Below are 20,910 nucleotides of genomic sequence, written 5' to 3'. Positions count from 1 at the left end.
TTGCTGAACCCCACAATCTATCACAGACACTGCCATGGTTTCTACCTTCTTCTGTCTCAGGAACCCAAACCTGAGTTTGTAGGACCAGATGCTGAGCTTATTTAGACACAATAACCTGTTTGGAATTGGTCCTCTCCTCAGATGATTAGACTTAACTGGGTGGCTCGCCTTGCCTGAATCAAATTCCAGGAGCTTCCTCAGTCAGTCTATACTCTCAAACTTTAGACCTGTCCTATAATTCTCCAGAAATGTCTAGCCATGACTTATTTCTCATGGAAGTTCATGATAACCATTGCTACATTTGGAATTATATACCTTTCAGAAATTTTTGTTAATACCAAATTATTAATATAAGAAACTTAACATCTAGTTAATGTATTAGTCAGCTAATGTCATGATGATGCTGTGTAGCAAATCAACCCAGAACTCAGTGGAGTAAAACAACAATCATTTATCCTTGCTCATGCATCTGCTGTTGGGCTGAAAGGGTGTGAGCATGGGGGAGAGTTGTCAGCTGATCCTGCCTGGGCTCAGTTGAGCTTGACTCCAAATTATAGACTGGGTTCACATCTTCTCCATGTGTTTCTCATTCTGCTTGCAGTGAACTAGCCAAGGCATTATCTTCTCATGGTGATGGCTAAAATACCAGAAAGAAAATTCAATCATGAAAGCATGTAGTGAGCCTCTGCTTGTGTTAAATTTGCTGATACCCCATTGCTTAAAGCAAGACTTATAGTCAAGCATAAGGTCAAGGAGTGGGAAAGTATACTTGGCCTCTAGGGACAGGAACTGTGCAGTTAGATGACAAAGGATGACACTGTAGAAAGTAGTAAAGAAGTGGAAGCCATGGCACAATCTACCACAGGTGTCAAGGACCTAAGTTACACCATTCATTTATTCTTAGCATTAATATGGCACAGAGGTACAGAGCACACTAGGAAATAGTTCAGTTTATTTAAATTCAATAACCATTCACTGAGCACCTACTCCATGTATTGCACTTAGATAAAGAAACAACTGCATATGTTGTATATAGGGTATCTACAGCATGAGAGGTTAATGGTGGGAACTGGGTGGGACCCACTCTCAGTCCTGAGAGGGTGGAAACTTAGTGTGGTTGCTCATAGTGCCTGGAAGACCTGCACTGGTCAAGGGTCTTATTTTCTTTTAACTTTTTTTTCTAAATTACAAAAGCAATGCATATTCATTTTAGAATATTGAATACTTCCACCATCAGTAGATTACCATTATTTTTTCTAACTAAAGAGACAAAAAGATGGGTAGAGATTAGACAGATAAAGAGGTAACATATTGACTGCTTATTTTGCAACCTTTTTACTTAATAATATTGGAGCCCTGGCAGCAAAGTGGTTAAGAAATGGGCTGCTAACCAAAAAGGTCAACAGTTCAAATCCACCAGCCGCTCCTTGGAAACCATATGGGGCAGCTCTACTCTGTCCTATAGGGTTGGTATGAGTCACAATTGACTTGACACCAATGGGCTTGGTTTTTGGTTGGTTTAACTAGGAGAACACTACAACACCAAGGCATGTTGTAGTAAAATTTTAGAACAATAGGAATAAAGAAAAGATCTTAAAAGTTTCCAGAAGAAAACAAAATAAAGACAGGACTTAGAACAAGAAAGACTAGATTTTTTAAATGTAATGCCAGAAAATATAATGTGATATGATATGATATAATACAATATATAATCCATAATATGTCATAGATAGATTCAATATGGCTGTGATGCTGGAAGCTATGCCATAGCTGTAAACAGCCATTAATAATCAGAACATGGAAAAAGTACAAACTATGAATCTAGGAAAATTAGAAGTCCTCAAAAATGGAATGCATAAAGATCAGCATCCTCGGCATTAGTGAGCTGAAATGGGCTAGTGTTGGCCATTTTGAATAAAACATTCATATGGTCTACTATACCGGGAATGACACATTGAAGAGGAATGGCATCACATTCTCACCATCAAAAAGAATATTTCAAGATCTATCCTGAAATACAATGCTGTCAGTGATAAGATATCCATACGCCTACAAGAAAGATGAGTTATTAAGACTATTACTCAAATTTACACACCAACCATTAATGTCTAAGAGGAAAAAATTGATTTTTACCGACTTCTGCAATCTGAAATTGATCAAACGTGCAATTAAGATACATTGATAGTTACTAGTGATTGGAATGCAAAAATTGAAGACAAAGAAGAAGGATCATTAGTTGGAAAATATGGTCTTGCTGATAAAAACAATGCCAGAGATTATGTGATAGAATTTTGCAAAACCAATTATTTATTCATTGCTAATAGCTTTTTTCAACAATTTAAGGTTGACAATGCTTGTGGACCTCACTGGATGTAATACCCGGTAATCAAACTGACTACATCTGTGGAAAGAGACAATGCAGAAGCTAAATATCATCAGTCAGAACAAGACCATAGGCTGACTGAAGAACAGGCCCTCAATTGCTCATATGCAAGTTCAGGTTGAAGGTGAATAAAATTAAAACTAGCCCACAAGAGCCAAAGTATGGCCTTAAGTATATCACACCTGAATTTAGAGTCCACCTCAAGAATAGAATTGACGCACTGAACACCAATGACTGGACATCATGGGATGACATCAAGTACATCATATATGAAGGAAACAAAAGGCCATTAAAAGCACAGAAAAGACCAAAATCAATGTTCAAAGAGACTGAAAGTTGCTCTTGAACTTAGAGCAGCTAAAGTGAATTGAAGAAATGATGAAGTAAAAGAGCTGAACAGCAGATTTCAAAAAAAAAAATTTGCTTCTGGCACCACAGCAACACTCAAACCCCCACATTATGACAAACTGACAGACATGTGAGTAGCTAAAGCAAAAGGAAAAAATGAAGTAAAAGAACTGAACAGAATATTTTGAAGGGCAGCTTGAGAAGAAAAGTAAATTATTATAATGACGTGAGCAAAGACCTGGAGATAGAAAACCAAAAGGGAAGAACAGCATTGGCATTTCTCAAGCTGGAAGAATTAAGAAAAAATTCAAGCCTGGAATGCAATAGTGAAGGATTACATGGGGAAAATAGTAAACGATGCAGGAAGCATCAAAAGAAGATGGAAGGAATACTCAGAGTCATTATACCAAAAAGAATTGGTCGAGCTTCAACCATTTCGAAAGTTGGCATATGATCAGGAACCGATGGTACTGAAGGAAGAGGTCCAAGCTGCACTGAAGGCACTGGTGAAAAACAAGCCTCCAGGAACTGATGGAATATCAATTGAGATGTTTCTACAAATGGATACAGTGCTGGAAGCTCCCGCTCGTCTATGCCAAGAAATTTGGAAGACATTTACCTGGCCAACTGACTGGAAGAGCTCCATGTTTATGCCCATTCCAAAGAAAGGTGATCCAACCCAATGTGGAAATTATCAAACAATATCATTAATATCACATGCAAGTAAAATTTTGCTGAAGATCATTCAAAAGTGGCTGCAGCAGTATATCAACAGGGAACTGCCAGAAATTTCAGGCTGGATTCAGAAGAGGACCTGGAACCAGAGATATCATTGCTGATGTCTGATGGATCCTGGCTGAAAGCAGAGAATACCAGAAAGATGTTTACCTGTGTTTTATTGACTATGTAAAGGCATTCGACTGTGTGGATCACAACAAATTACAGATAATGTTGTGAAGAATGAGAATTCCAGAATACTCAATTGTGCTCATGAGGAACCTGTATATAGATCAAGAGGCAATTGTTTGAACAGAACAAGGAGATACTTCGTGGTTTAAAGTCAGGAAAGGTGTGTGTCAAGGTTGTATCCTTTCACCATACTTATTCCATCTGTACGGTGAGCAAATAATCCAAGAAGATGGCCTGTATGAAGAAGAATGGAGCATCAGGATTGGAGAAAGACTCATTAACAACCTGTGTTACACAGATGACACAACCTTGCTTGCTGAAAGTAAAGAGGACTTGAAGCACTTATTGATAAAGATCAAAGGCCATAGCCTTCAGTATGGATTCTACCTCAACACAAAGAAAACAAAAATCCTCACAACTGGACCAATAAGGAACATCACGATAAATGGAGGAAAGATTGACGTTGCCAAGGATTTTACTTGGATCCACAATCAAAACCCACGGAAGCAGCAGTCAAGAAATCAAAAGACGCATTGCACTGGGCTAATCTGATGCAAAGGACCTCTTTAAAGTGTTGAAAAGCAAAAATGTCACCTTGAAGACTAAGGTGCACCTGACCCAAGCCATGGTATTTTCACATTATATGCATACGCAGCTGGAAAATGAATGAGGAAGACCGAAGAAGAATTGACACCTTTGAATTATCGTGTTGGCAAAGAATATTGAATATACCACGGACGGCCAAAAGAAGGAACAAATCTGTCTTGGAAGAAGTACAGCCAGAATGCTCCTTAGAAGCAAGGATGGTGAGACTATGTCTTGCGTGTTTTCTTCATGTTATCAGGAGGGATCAGTCCCTGGAGAAGGACATCAGGCTTGGTAAGGTATAGGTTCAGCAAAAAAGAGGAAGACCCTCAATGAGATGGATTGATACAGTGGCTGCGACAATGAGCATAACGATTGTGAGCATGGCGTAGGACCAGGCAGTGTTTCATTCTGTAGTATAGGGTCACTATGAGTTGGATCCAACTATATGGCACCTAACAACAACAACAATAGTGAATCATTAATGATATGCATATAGATGAATATTTAATAATGTTGGATATATCCATGTTATGTTATTAAGTGAAAAGATTGCAGAATACTCTTGCATGTTTAATCAATCTACTACCATTTATGTACATGATCTCTATCCATCTTTCTATTTAGAAAAAAAAAATAATGTCATTCTACTGATAGTGGAAGTGTATTTTATTTTCTTCTTTATGGGTAGATGCAATTTTCAGTTTTCAAAAATGAATACGTATTGCTTAATGGCTGCCTAATAATGTCTCTAGAAGCCCTGGTTGCGGTATAGTTAAGGGGTTGGCTGCTAACCAAAAGGCAGGAGGCTCGAACGCATCAGCTGCTCTGTGGAAAAGATGTGGCAGTCTGTGTACGTTAAGATTACAGCCTTGGAAGCCCCATGCAGCAGTTCTAGTCTGACCTATAGGATCCCTATGAGTTGGAATCAACTCCGTGGCAGAGTTTGGCTTTTTTGTATGGTTTAATAGCGTGTCATATTAATAAAGGGAAACTAATTGGGCTAATCCTCTTTTCTCTTGATAAACAACTAGGTTTCATATTTTTGGTATTATAAACACTCTGTTTTGTATGTTTTAAACATCTTTGAACACTTACTGAAACATTTCCTTTGGATATGTTAAAAATTAAATCACTTGGGCAAAGGGCACTTTTGGTTTTTTGGTTTAATGCATACTGTGAGTTTGCCTACCTGGAGGCTTTTTTTTTCCCCCTTAAAAAATAAATTAATTAAAACCCTCAGCTAACAGCTGGTTAACTTGAGAAAATTTCCTAGGTACCAGAAAGCCAAGGAAAAGCAAAAGATTACCCGTCGTGTTCTTTAACAGAGGAAGATTGATTTTTCAGATTATAAAGCAAAAATGCAAGGGCCATGGTTTGGTTCCAAATAGAGAGAGACAACCTAAGGGAACAGGGATTTGATTATTTGCCAAGCAAGGGAAATGAAGGGACTTTCCAGTTAGGCATCTAAGGCAAATCTCCCAAAGAGAGGCAAGGGATATGGGATCCAAAATGCAAAACACCAAATAAAACACAGGACCCAGAGGACAAGACTTTCTGGGGCTGGTCATAGGTGACGTGGAGAAAAGTTGGAAGGCAGATTATACTCAACAGAGAACCAGCATGAATGTGCACACACAATCCTGCCTTCTAACAGCATCACCCATGAGGCTGATTTCAGGCATAGAAGTCATTAAGCTGTTCAAACAGGAGTGGGTTTACAGGGTGATGGCAAATTTTGCAAGGCTTGTAGGCCAAGTCTACAGATACGGCACTAAAGCAAATGGTTGATTCAACTGAATTGGAAAAAAAAAAAGTCAGACTATATTATTTGCACAAACTGGGTTTTACAAGTCAAAAACCAGTTCACAGTCCAACTGTACCAGCCTTCTTGTTGTCAAGAAGAAGACTATGATTTGAATTTTGGGGTAAACTCTTAGCATTTCAGGCAGGTGCTTAAAATTAGGGTACCTTTCTAAACTGAAAATGTGCTAATTGGTATGTGATCAGAGGTCAAGGGGCCCTTTGCTAGATCCTGGCTTCGCAGGTTCAGACTTTAAATGAGGCCCATGCCTATGAAAGATGTTAGCAATGTTAATTCTATTTACATAGCACCATTATTAATCCTCATCATAGTTCAGTAAGGTATAGCAAGCGATGGTAAAACACCCGTTTGATGGATTAGACTACTGGGGATCATAGACGGGAAGTGACTTGCTCAAGGTCACACTTAGAATACACGATGGTGACAGGCTACAGTTCAACTGACTATGAGTACAGGGCCTTTTTCTCTCTACCCAAAGACTGGAAAACCTCAAATGTGTTGCTTAGACAATGTGATGCTCTGAATAATTTTAATTTCTACCTAAGCTTCGTGGATCATGTGGTTTTATCTCTTAATTGTTGAAAATCTTTCTAAATTGTTAGTTTCTAAAATGCTTGTTTTCTTGTTTCAGATGTCAAGGCTAATGAATGCATTGAAATTTTGATGATCAAACCGATGAAACAAATGGTCTGTTGTCACCCTCCCGAGTTGTGGTTATAGATGGTGTAGGAAGCTAGGCTGAAAATGCGTTGAGCCCAGTAATGCACATTCCAAAATTCTTAGCTCCTAAGCTCCAGGAGAGAAGGGTCTGTGCTTGTTTTGTTTGCTTTTCTGCCCACAGTGCCTAGTGAGTGTCTAGGATGACACTTTGGAAAAAAGGCTTAGTGTACTCCTAAAAGGTCACAGCCTTGAAAACTCCACTCTGACACACATGGAGTCACCATGAATTGGAACTGGTTCTTCAGCAACTGGTTTGGTTTTGATTGATTGCTCCATTGTCCCCTGGGCCCTGGCAGGAGCACCAGTCACATGACCACAGAGGGCCCTGAATCCATTTCTAGGGAGACTCACCCTGACCTTGAAGATAACCAATCTCATTGCAGTGGGCTCCAAGCAAACTCATGGCTGTGGTCAGACTTCCAGGATGAGCTCCTTTCTGTGCTGTCTTTGTGGATGATCTAAGTGGTTTCTGACTAGCTTGGAATGTTGCTAGTTAAAATTCATTCCTTTAAACCCGAGGATCCACTTAGCTTCTCTCTTCTGAACTTTTGTCATTCATTATTAACAGTGAAAGCCAAAGTGCATGAAACAAGTTCAGCCCTATCTGCATCTGGCATGAAAGTGGTGTCTTGGCATATTAGTGGGTCACGGCTCTATCTTATATAAAGTGATGCCTGGACCCACAACAAAGGCGCCGTATCTCGGCACCTAATAGGATCACCTACTTCAAATGTGAAACTTCCTTCTTTGAAATATTTGTGGAGCTTTCATAAAGCCTATGAAGATTCTCAAACTCAAACAAAACCTTCTAGGCTTTGGTGCAAGCTCCAACCCTAAAGAGCTTTCTGTTCTATAAACCGGTTATGGGATCTGGGTCCCAAAGCCAGGGGCAGATGGGGGAAGTGTGGAGATGTCAGGGAAGGAAGAGCTTGCTTTCCACTTTCTCTTTTTGATACACAAATAAAAGTCATCTGGTTTTGACTGCAGAAAATGAATCATATTAAGCATTTTAAAAGCACTATTCTTTCTGTGAGACCTAATTTCAGACCGATTAACACTTTAATATGAAACAGAAGCACATCATTTCATTAGAAGACAAAATAAGGCCTCTCGACTACCATATGTTGTCTCTTCTTTTACAAAAAAAAAAAAAAAAAAATCTTTTGAAACCTTAGATTGTAGATTGAGCCACAAAAGGGAATACAAAATTGGGCACCACTACCCATCCCAGGTAAGCAGACTACATTGAGGGAGACACACCATCCTAGACTTATTTTTTGCCAACATTCATGTTCACACTATTCAGTAACAGAGGACCTGGCTCTTGCCCTAGAAAGCTGATGGGGGGTGGGGAGAGAGAAGGAGGGATATTCTTTTGTGAAAATAGAAATCAAAAGACTCTTTCAGCATGCTCTCCCTAGGAATGTCTACACTGACAGAAAGAGCAAAGAGACAATTTTACCCCTGATTCCACAGATTACTTATTTATTAAATAGATGAAACAAAATTATAGCTGTCCCTTTTCAATATTTAAATTTTTTTTAATGATAATGCCTTTAAAATGCAGAGAACATGAATGCAGGAGCTGGTGTGATAGGAGAGAGTCTTATTGCACGTAATTAACAGACACATAATGTCTGGTAACTAGTAATTTCCTTCTAGCTGAGTAAGGAAATAATTTAATCATGTTGATCAAATGAATCCCAGGAGCCCACTGTAACATTATGCCTATAAAAAAAAAAAAATCTGCATTAACTGATAAAAGACTACTCGGTTAAAAAAAAAAAATGGCATGGTTTTCAACCTTGTTTAGGTATCCTTAATAGTATTTAAAATGTAAGCCTGATTCCAGTAATTGGCGTAATCTGACATTTCAGGTTATGTGTTATTTTCCAACACTAGTGGAGACCACAAATAATGCCAAAGTCCGCTTTTCTAGAACTGGCTAAAGCCTAAGTGTTGGAAGATGGCTACTTTCCTCATCAATGAAAACCATGCCCCCACCCCTGCTTAGAGGGGTATGCAGGGGGTGGGAGGAGGGGGTATGTGGCAGGGGAGCAGTTAGACCACATATCTATTTTCTTTTTTAAGAATCTCTTCCTTAGAACAGCATCCTATATGCAACAACTAAACATAAATCCCCACAGCTCTTTGGTAAATTCCGACTTAATATTCAAAACAGGCCAGGAGGAGGCTTCTATCCCAAACTGCTCCCCATTCCAGTTTCTCTTCGGTAGAGTGTATCCTAGTCTTGATCGTCTGTCTGGTGTTTCCTTTTGAAATCTTTTGTGGTCTTTTCCCATTGTTCTTCTGAATGACTTAGAAAAGGCAGCAAGCCACCTTCATGGTATCTGAAGTCTGTTCTCTGTAATGAGGTGATATAATTTAACACTTACCATAATACATTTTATCCATCTATTGTTTGCTAAATAATTCCTGCAATAACACTTTTATTCTTACCATAATTCTTCAGGGCAATGCTAGAGGAATAATATTTTTACTGCAGTGATTGATGCCAGGTCCTGGTGCTATTGTAGCCCCCATGAACAGAGGTTATTGATAAGCATCAGGAAGACTGGAGGGAGAAGAGGGGGCAGGGAGAGCTGGGAGAGCCCTGTGCTGCGTTGAAAGAACATCAGGGATCAGAGGGTTAATACCATTTTATGAGGTTGTAAAAATCTACCCCAAGATTCTTGTGTTAGCAATATTCTTTGTGTAAGATGTATGTTATTAAAACAAGTAGCAGCATCTGAATTAAAGTGACAGTATGATGGATGACTACAGAAGGGGAATCGGAGTCGTTTGCAGCATTTTGGGCTAGATGTGGGAATTCTGCCTCAGAGGCAAGGAGCTTGGCAGACACATTGATTCCAGGCTGACGCATGTTCATAAATATGCCCCCAGAGAGGTGTGGCCTAGCAGAATTTACAAAATTATGTTCATGAATTATTTAACGTTTATTTATGGATGCTATATTTAAACAGTATTTGCCAAGGTGAATGGACCATAGCTTACAAAGTGATCTTTAGATAATGCAAATTGTGCACAAGGCAGAGGTGGCGGGTGGCTTGCCCAGTGATGCTAAGCCTATCAAAACTGTATTAAAGGCGATGAGTCTGCAGACGATGGAGATGCCCCTTTGAGGTGTTTCCTTGATGGAGCTGAGGTTCAGAAAAATGGGAAGCCAGAGAAGAGGTCAAGGTGGATATTTCCTCGTCAGGAATTTGGTTACATCAGAAGACACGATTGTGTTAGCACTGAATCAAATTTTATCATAATACATTCACTTTACAAGAATGTTTTAATGAATGGTACAATGCAGTGCTACTGGTTGGAGGTTGAAAATAAGAAAGAAAGGAAAATATTTAAAAGTTGTTACAGTATAGACATCTCTCTAATCGTCTTGAGGGCCACATTGATACAAATTAAGAAGTTAAAGCTATGACTGACAAATTTATCATTTTATGGGTCATATAATTTGGCATATTTCATTATATTGTCTTTTCAATCACCTCATATGCATGCAAAAGCCGGACAGTGAATAAGGAAGAGACGGAAGAAGAATTGATGCTTTTGAATTATGATGTTGGCAAAGAATATTGACTATACTCTAGACTGCCAGAAGAACCAACGAATCTGTTTTGGCAGAAGTACAGCCAGAATGCTCCTTAGAGGTGTGGATGGTGAGACTTTGTCTCATGTAATTTGGACATGTTATCAGGAGGGGCCAGTCCCTGGAGAAAGACATCATGCTTTGTAAAGGTTCAGCAAAAAAAGAGGAAGACACTTAACCAGATAGATCAACTTAGTGGTTGCAACAACGGGCTCGAGCATAGCAAAGATTGTGAGGATGAGTCAGGACCATTTAGCATTTCGTTCTGTTGCACATAGGATCCCTATGAGTTGGAACTGACTCAATGGCACCTAAGAATAACACGACATAATTTAGCATGGGGTATATGGCAGAGACTCTAGTCAGTTCCCATTGAGTTGATTCCAACTTGTGGTGACTCCATGCGTGTCAGAGTAAAACTGTGCTCTGTAGGGTTTTCAATATGTCATTTTTTGGAAGTAGATCATTAAACCTTACTTCCAAGGTGCCCTCTGGGCGGACTCGAAGCACCTACTTTCCTGTTAGCAGCTGAACATGTTAGCTGTTTTCACTACCTAATGACTCCTAAAGGGACACTAATGCTCACCAAATATTCTGTTGGCTCCTGTCATTTCCTATTCGCCTTGCAGTTAGGTGGGGTCTTGTGGCTAGGTCTTGCCAATGAAATGTGAGTGGAAGTGGGTGTGTCACTTCTGGAGCCAAGGACCATACAGGCTATCTATTATCTCTCTTCTCCTGCCATGGTAAAGGGAGAGGCTGCACATTGTGGAAAGTTCAGCCACAAGATAGTGAAATCTCCAACCTTAATTTGTTCATTGATAATTGTAGCATTTACTATGAAGCAAGCATGAAAACTGAAGTATGAGCAGTTTTAAAGCAAAATTGGTGAAAGTCAATTTTTTGTTCTGGCAGATCAACTGAATTTTACGTCAATTTTTGAAACTAATGATGACAAACTGCAAAGCCGAATGCTCATTTTCATCCCTAAAGAGACTCAGAAACCCCCAGCATACAACAATGACTCAAGGGAGACTTGATTCATTTTCCTTATTATGTATGGAAGTAGATATTGTTAAGCAGCTTAATTGTGATGAAATCATTGAACAATTTGTAAAAGCAAAGAATAGAAAGAAATGTGTTTTAGTGTCATCTAGTATAACAGAAATACCACAAGTGGGTGGCTCTAACAAAGAGAAATTTATTTCTTCCAGTAAAATAGGCTAAAAGCCCAAATTCAGGGTTTCAGCTCCAGGGGAAGCCTTTCTCTCTCTTTCAGCCTTCTCATCAATCTTCCCCCAGACTAGGAGCTTCTCCGAGCAGGGACCCTGGGTCCAAAGGATGCACTCTGCTCCCGGTGCTACTTTCTTGGTGGTATGAGGACCCCCATCTCTGCTCACTTCCCCTTCCTTTTTTAGCTCTGAGAGATAAAAAGTGGTGCAGTTCACCACCCAGGGAAACTCCCTTTACATTGGATCAGGGCTGTGACCTGGGTAAGGGTGTTACAATCCCACCCTAATCCTCTTCAACATAAAAATTAAAATCACAAAATGGAGGACAACTACACAATACTGAAAATTATGGCCTAACCAAGTTGACATATATTTTGGGGGGACACAATTCAATCCATGACAAAATGTTTTTTAATTATAACATGTTAGAGATGAAAGATCTATCTAAAAATAAAATATAGTAATTAGTTGTGATATTTGTTTTCTGATCGAGTTTTCTTTTATGACATCTTTTCATTTGTTCATTGATAATTATAGCATTATTTTATGAAACAAGCATCAAAATTGAAGTATGAGCCGTTTTAAGACAAAATTGGTGAAAGTCAATTTTTCATTGTGGGGAATCAACAGAATTTCATATTGACTGTCGAAGCAAAGTTTACTGACTCATTTTCTTTGTTGTAGGATATTCTTTTGGCAGAAAATGAGGTTTACTGTAAACGTTTTAATACCCAACATCCTGTAAAAGTTTTGTAATCCAGTTCATTTCATTCTGCAAAATGGCATATGTTGCTTTTACATTCAATCATTAATAATACAGTTGCATTTAAAAAGAAGTTACATCATGGATAACTAAGACACACACACATTTATATATATGTGTATATATATCTCACATATTCCTTTTGAATGCATGAGTAAGCAGAGAAGGGAGTACCACCGATTATCAGTGTTTTGGCTCTTCAGGTGCCTTAATTGAGCCCTACGTGGGGATTACTTGTTGTTGCAGCATAGCAAAGACTCTGTTGACCAATGCAATAGCCTGGGCTACTCAAACCACCTTTCTGTGATAAGAGGATTGTGCCAGAATGTAAAGCAGCATACTACTCACTGTGAAAAAGTCTTACCATGGAAAAGCTGTCACATGAATTAAACAATGTACTTAGTGACATCCTTGATTTATTTTCTGACACAGGCCCCTTAACTAACCATACTTGATAAAGAATAGTTCAGGAACATGCTGTGAGTATTGCTGTAATAGACAGTAGGTTCATATTTTATTATTTTCCATGCATGTTTCACATATTTTAACACTCTGTTTACCTCTCATTAGGCCCAAGCCTCTCCATCAAGGATTGGGGAACACAACGTGCAATCTGAAATGAGTGAGGCAAAATTTTTCAGGATTTTACTTTTCTGCTGATTTGAAGACCCCTAAAAGAAACAAGCTAGCCTTTTCCATTTTTGTTCCTCTTATTTGATTATCAGTATGTTCCTTCTCTAGAAAAATCACTGTAGATGTAGTAATAACCAACAACGGCTTTATCCAGGTATTCCAGGATAGTCAACACCAGGACCCTAGCAATACCAAGACCAAATAAAGCAAGGGGTTTGACTTTATCAACTCTAGAAAAGGTCTCAGTGACACCCAAGAAAGTCAGGGCAAAGGGATTGATTTGTGCTTTCCTGAAATGGGTAGGAAAAATTTTAAAGAAAAAGCAATTTAAATGTATATAAAGACTCTGCACAAGTTCAAAATCACCAACCAGTGCAGCAAACAGAAATTAAACTGATAACTTACTATCATGTGCTCCAACCACCATTTAAGCAATTGTACTTTTTCTCCCTTTTTATTTGATGACTTTGGTGATATAAAGGTAAAAGCTATAACAGTGGTAGCAATGACATTCCCTTTTGCCACTCTTGGAACAAACATAAAAACTAAGTTTGTGATTAGCAGATCGGCTCTATATGGTCTATAGGTAGATTCTGAATGTGAAATTTTTAGTCTTTGTGTCTTAGGCTGGGTTATCTAGAGGAATAAAACCAGTGAAGCATATATATATATAGAGAGAGAGATTTATCTCAAGGAAATGGTTTACACGGTTTTGGAGTCTGGCAAGTCCAAATCCATGGGTCAGGCAGTAGGCTAGAGGCTTCTCCTGACTCATGTGATTGCTGGGACTGGCAAATTCCAAGATCTGCAGGTCAAGTGGCAGGATGCTGTCTCACCTCCCAAGAATTGGTGGTCAGAGGGTGATAAGTAGGATGCAGGATCCAGAGCAAGTCAGTAAACTTTGCCAGAATGTCCACAAATATTGAATGTAGGCCACTCCCCCAAGGAAACTTCCTTTTCAACTTATTGGCTGCTCACATCAGATCACAAAATGGGGGATGACTATATCAGATCGCAAAATGGAAGATGATTACATCCTTACATAACTGCCAAACTATGTCATTACATAACTGCCAAACCACTGAGGATCATGGCCCAGCCAAGCTGACACACAGCCTTAACCATCAAGTCTGATTATAAAATCCATAGTTGGGAGGTATGGATTGAATTGTGTGCCCCCAAATATACGTTAGAATACTAAACCTTATCAACCAAAACCAAAACCATTGCTGTCACTTTGATTCCAACTCATAGCAACTCTATAGGACAGAGTAGAACTGCCCCATAAAGTTTCCAAGTAGTGGCTGATGGATTCAAACTGCTGACCTTTTTGGTTAGCAGCCAAGCTCTTAACCACTGCGAACCAACATCTATACCTGTGGATATAATTCCATTTGGGAATAGGGTTTTTATTTGTTATGCTAAAGAGGATATAGCAGTGTAAGGTATGTCTCAAGCCAATCATTTTTGAGACATATATTAAAAAAAAAAAAACAGATTAAGCACAGAAGAAAGAAATTGCAAATGGAGACAGATTGATGGCCTGTGGGTAACACCAAGGAACCTTGGAAGAAGGTGAAATAGACAAGAACTTTCCCCCACGGTGGGGTTTACTGAGAATCTTCTAGAGCTGATGCTCCGAATTTGGACTTCTAGACTCCTAAGCTGTAAAGAATAGATTTCGTATGTGTGTATGTATTACAAGTGGCTAAAAAAAGGTAGCCACTTGTAATAATACACACATACACGTGCATACACACACATAAACAGATACCTCTCTGTCAGTACTTAGGATAGTTTCTAGCACATGGTAAGCATTTAATAAACTATTGTTACATGAATAAATGAGTGAATAATTCTGTGAATCTCTGTGTAGTATCTAGGAGGCAATTACTTGGAGCACTAACAATTTCAGCAAATTAATTACAGAGGTTTAACTATGGTGCTGCTCTAGAGTAGTACTAGTATCTGCAGGTATGGATTCTACATCTTTAATCAGAATGAAATGATGCCTGAAAGCTCCATGGCATTCTATGGCTTGGCTTAAAGTGCTGAATTTTAATAAACTCTCTTTGTAAAACTCTTCGGAATTTTCAGGATATGGTAAGAAATACTGGAGGAAAGAAGGATGGAAAAGTGTACAAACATATAAGAAAATGCATTGTTCTTATTTTAGTCTTAGTCCTCCAGAAAGCAGGACCTGAGGCAAGGATCAAAGTGCTGATTTCTTTTATTTGAGAGTTGGAAGACCAAGGTGAGGACAAAAAAAGAGAAACAAAGTAAGGGCATGTGCAAGACAACGCAACGCAATAAGAAACTGAGCTGGTTCCTGCTTCCCTATGAGTTGCAATGAGATACAGCAAGTTGCTCAGCAAATGCAACTGCTAGGCACTCAGGACTTCCCCGAGAGAGCTTAAGGGAAGAAATTACACTTCAGAACAGCCCATGGAAGGAAGAAATAAAAGTGATCTTGCCTGCCTTACTCCCTTCCATCTCCTGTCTCCTCCTGGTCAAAGTTAACTTCATGGAGAACTAACTTCCCACACTTCTGAGCTGCATCCACTGGTCCCTGGCAAGTGTATAGGGAGACAGACCCCAAGTTTATCTATGTGACATTTCACCCAGATGTAGAAGTGGCAAGGTATCTCAGCACCCAAAGGGTTTGGCACAAGGGGTGAAAGGGGCACAATGCTCTGGGACTTAAACTCAGACTCCAACCAGCTTGGGGAGTTCAGCAAAGTCATCAAGAGTAGTATGGGCCAAGAGGTGAGTAGCACCTTTGTAAAGAAACAGGCAGTTGATTCCAAGAAAGAACACAACAAGATGATTGTTCAGTATAGACTTGATTACTTTGGACATATCATCAGGAAACAGGAATTGCTAGAAAAGGACACCATGTTGGCAAAGTGGGCCGACAAAAATGAATGGAACACTCAATGAGATGGATTAACACAACAGCCACAACAATGGACTCACACATACCAGTGATCATGAAGACGGCACAGGACCTGGCAATGTTTCATTCTGTTATACATAAGGTTGCCAAGAGTGGGAGTTTGTTCAATGGCAAATAACAACAATAGTTCTTCAAAGGCTTTAAATATATTGTACCTAAAGGTCTCAAAGAAATTTTTGTTGATGATACTTCCATAATGACTTCCAGATTATTTCCCTGTCTTTTTCCTTTATCCTATTCCCCCCAGCTCCCAGGTTCAATGCTTTACTCATTCTCTCACATTTACCACCACTTCCTGCTCTTTGTGGAAGCTAATGCTGAAACCTAGACACGCCCGGTAGCCAGCAAATATTGCTATTGGAGGAGTGCTCTTCCCCACTCCCCTGATGGTTGAGAACAAATGTCTTTTTTTTTTTACCTTAAGTCCTCCCTTCAACCCCTCTAGTGACTCTCCCTTTGCAGTGCTCACATACTCCTTGTATTTTTATTAAGATATTGTCATCACCTGACATGGCCACCAATATTTATGTGTGTGTTTCTCTATGCCACTAAATCATTAACTCCTTGAGAACCCAAACTATGACGGTAGAATCTAGTGCAATATGCTTGGATATTGGTGTCTGGAAGTTCTGAATTCTCCATGGCTCGATTGCTACATGCTTTTAGGCTCACTTTTCCGAGTTTTTTCTCCTCTTACTTAAAAATAAGGTAGTTACGCTTGATTTTGATTTTAGTGAAAAATAGCAGAGATACATTAAAAAACAAAGCAAAACCAAAAAAAAAAAAAAAAAAAAATCCATTCCCATCAAGTCAATTCTGACTCATAGTCATCCTATAGGACAGATTAGAACTGCCCCATAAATTTTCCAAGGAGCAGCTGGTGGATTTAAACTGCTGACCTTTTAGTTAGCAGCCAAGCTCTTAACCACTGCACCATCAGGGCTCCAAAGCAGTGACACACAGTAGGTGCTAAATAAAGGCCATTTTTCTGTTTTTATTCAGTTTTTATATCCCTCCCTCACCCAGCACCAGAAGATGTAAATTTTTCTAATGTGTGTAATACCGATGAACGCATGTAGGTTCTATGCGCCAGGCATTGTTCTTAGCATTTTACAGAAGTTTACTTAATTAACCCTATAATGGATACAATTTTAATTTAAAAAACACATGTTGTGATTGTTAGGTGCTGTTGAATTGGTTCTTCAATTCATTACGGGCTTGTCATCTATGAATTTACCAAATAATATATCCCAATAAAACTACATATAAGCTACATATACCAAAACAAAAAAATAAACCCTTTGCTGCAGTCGATTCTGCTTCTTGGTGACTCCATATATTACAGAGTAGAAATGAGCTCCATAGGGTTTTCTTGGCTGTAATCTTTATAGAAGCAGATTGCCAGGACTTTCTTCCATGGTACTGCCAAGTGGGTTCAAACCACCAGCCTTTTGGTTAGTAGCAGAGAGCAGCTCATTTGTGCCACCCAAGGACCTAAGCTCTATATAAAAATTATATAAACATAGAAACCTACATCTCTATTTTCTATATCTGAATTGGTTATAATATTAATGATGCAGATAAAACCACATTTCTTTGTTTTTTTTAAATCAAATAACGTTTCGCTTTGAAGCCCTACCCACTAACATAGCCATTGACTTTGAAGGCAGCAGCTTGCCTTGCTTCTTCTTTCCAATGTCTTCCAAGGTACTCTTTTAAAAATGTATTGGTAGCTCTACTTTAAGTTCCATCTGCTCTGTGCCAGGTTTATACATAGTACCCTTGTCATATTTTCAGACAAGGCTCAGTGCCCAGTCTTCCCTTGCAAGCATCCCTTCTGACTCTCTCCCCCTTCAGAGATGCTACGTTGGAGCAGACTCAGTTTTCCGTTTGTTCCCTCTCAGCAGCATCTCCTTTCGGTGGACTCAATATTGCCACAGCTTGGGGGTCAGTTCAGTCTCCAGCGATCCAGGTGTCTACTGCCATGCAACAAACTAGTCCAAAACTTTGTGGCGTTAAATAATAATTAATTCCTTATATGGTTCTATGGGTTTACTAGGCTCATGGACAGTTCATGTTTGGGATCTCTGATGTAGCTGCACTCAGATTATGGCTTGGCTGCGAACGTCAGAAGACTCAGCTGGTCTGTATACCCAGTAAGGCTTCCTCCCATGGCTGACCATCAATACGGGCTGTCATCTGGGATAGCAGTTGGGGCTGTCAACCACAATGCCTACATGTGGCCTTTCCTTGCGACATGAAATTCTTGTAGCATAGTAGCAGCTATGTTCCAAAAGGAATGGCCCAAGACACAGAAGACTGAATGAGCTGCCAAGCTAGTTAAGGGCTATGTGCACAATTGGCATGGTGTTACTTCCTTCATATTCTATAGTCAAAGCAGGAGCATTGCAGAAGAGCACGTGAGATGAGGCCATCTGTCAAAAATAACTCTGTCAATGATATTAGCCTTAGAAACAATAGCCTATTAACTGTTTTTTGGGGGGGAAAAACTCCAGATATCTAGAACACAAATGTATATTTATCTTCTTGAGAATCTAAGGGTGAAAATAGCTCAAATTCTTCTGCAGTAAATTGGTAGCCCAGAAAAGAAGCCCAAGTTATTTTCTTAAATAGTTTAATCTGCCTTAATGTTACTATCTTGCCAGGCCTACATATCTCAAGCAGTTAATATGGTGACCTTAGAAGCCAGAATTGCAGATCATCTAGTCCAGAGTCTCCTAACTGCCTGATTGTACCTCACTCCTTTCTCAGAGATAGTGGTTGGGGTTCAGTTTCCTCTATTCCAATTGTCCCCTGGTATATAAGAGTTTTTTTACTCTTATAGGTAGAAAATTCAGATATTGTCCCATAAGATTTGGGTTAGGAAGAAGCTGTCCAATCTGCTCCACCTTTCCTCCTTCACATTAAAAATTAAAATAAAAACTAAGATATCATATTTTTCTAGCAAGCAAAACAAAACTAATGCTTGAACCTTTTGAATGTAGGGCTTCTGACTCCCAATTCAGTGCTTATTCCAGCACAACAAAATAATACGTATTCATAGAGATAGGAAAGAAAAGGAGAGAAGGCTGCCATCATACCCCCACCCTTTGCTCCCTCTCCATGGCCCTGTTTATACTCCCATCATGAGAAGAAAAAGCTGCAAATATTCGTTAATAATTGGAACATGGAATGTATGAAGTATGAATCTAGAAAAATTGGAAATCATCAAAAATGAAGTGGAACACATAAACATTGATATCCTAGGCATTAGCAAGCTGAAATGGACTGGTATTGGCCATTTTGAATCAGACAATCATACGGTCTACTATGCCGGGAATGACAACTTGAAGAGGAATGGTGTTGCATTCATTGTTATAAAGAACATTTCAAGATATATCCTGAAGTACAAAGCTGTCAGTAATAGGATATTACCCATACGCCTACAAGGAAGACCAGTTTATACAACTATTATTCATATTTACCCACCAACCACTAAGGCCAAAGATGAAGAAATTGAAGATTTTTACCAGCTTCTGCACTCTGAAATTGATTAAACATGCAATCAGGATGCATTGATAATTACTGGAATGACTGGAATGCAAAAGTTGGAAACAAAGAAGAAGGATTGGTAGTTGGAAAATATGGCCTTGATGATACAAATAATACTGGAGATAGCATGATAGAATTTTGCAAGACCAATGACTTCTTCATTGTAAATATCTTTTTTCACCAACATAAATGGTGACTATACACATGGACCTTGCCAGATGAAATATACAGGAATCAAATCTACTACATCTGTGGAAAGAGATGATGGAAAAGCTCAATAGCATCAGTCAGAACAAGACCGGGGTGGACTTCGAAACAGACCATCAATTGCTCATATGCAAGTTCATGTTGAAACTGAAGAGAATTAGAACAAGTCCACAAGAGCCAAAGTATGACTTTGAGTATATCCCACCTGAATTTAGAGACCATTTCAAGAATAGATTTGACATGTTGAACACTAAAAACCAAAGACCAGACGAGTTGTGGAATGACATCAAGGACATCATACATGAAGAAAGCAAGAGGCCATTAAAAAGACAGAAGAGAAAGAAGAGACCAAAATGGATGTCAGAAGAGACTGTGAAACTTGCTCTTGAACATTGAGCAGCTAAAGCAAAAGAAAGAAATGATGAAGTAAAATAATTGAATAGAAGATTTAAAGGGTGGCTCCAGAAGACGAAGTAATGTATTACAATGACATATGCAAAGACCTGGAAATAGAAAACCAAAAGGGAAAAACATGCTTGGCATTTTTCAAGCTGAAAAAAACTGAAGAAAAAATTCAATCCTCAAGTTGCAATAGTGAAGCATTCTAGGGAGAAAATATTAAACAGGAAACATCAAAAGAGGATGAAGGAATACACAGAGTCATTATACCAAAAAGAACTGGTCAACATTCAACCATTTCAAGAGATAGCATGTGATCAGAAACTGATGGTACTGAAGAAAGAAGTCCAAGTTGCACTGAAGGCACTGGTGAAAAACTAGGTTCCAGGAATTGAAGAAATACCAACTGAGATGTTTTGACAAAAGGTTGCAGTGCTAGAAGTGCTCAGTTGTCTATCCCAAGAATTTTGGAAGACAGCTATCTGGCAAACCAGCTAGAAGAGATCCACATTTATGCCTATTCCCAAGAAAGGTAATCCAACCGAATGTGGAAATTATAGAACATTATCATTAACATCACACATAAGTAAAATTTTGCTTAAGATTACTCAAAAGAGGCTGCAGCAGTATATTGACAGGGAACTGCCAGAAATTTAGGCTGGATTCAGAAGAGGACGTGGAACCAGGGATATCATTGCTGATGTCAGATGGATCCTGGCTGAAAGCAGAGAATATCAGAAAGATGTTTACCCGTGTTTTATTGACTATGTAAAGGCATTCGACTGTGT

At 39.0% G+C, this 20,910-nt stretch overlaps 1 protein-coding gene across 1 annotated transcript in view; it reads left to right on the top strand.

Moving 5' to 3' along the window:
* The first annotated feature begins 15,696 nt into the window (after positions 1 to 15,696).
* LOC126060293 (uncharacterized) overlaps positions 15,697 to 20,910 on the top strand; it is a 56,428-nt gene continuing 51,214 nt past the window's right edge. Inside the window, exon 1 of the mRNA XM_049856370.1 lies at positions 15,697 to 15,774. Coding sequence (XP_049712327.1) covers positions 15,697 to 15,774 — 78 coding nt within the window. The remainder of the gene's footprint in view (positions 15,775 to 20,910) is intronic.

Source organism: Elephas maximus, chromosome 17 (assembly GCF_024166365.1).
Source record: "Elephas maximus indicus isolate mEleMax1 chromosome 17, mEleMax1 primary haplotype, whole genome shotgun sequence".
In the NCBI taxonomy this organism is placed as follows: Eukaryota; Metazoa; Chordata; class Mammalia; order Proboscidea; family Elephantidae; genus Elephas; species Elephas maximus.
Note: the sequence above shows the minus strand (reverse complement) of the source record. Positions and strands in the feature narration are given on the sequence as shown.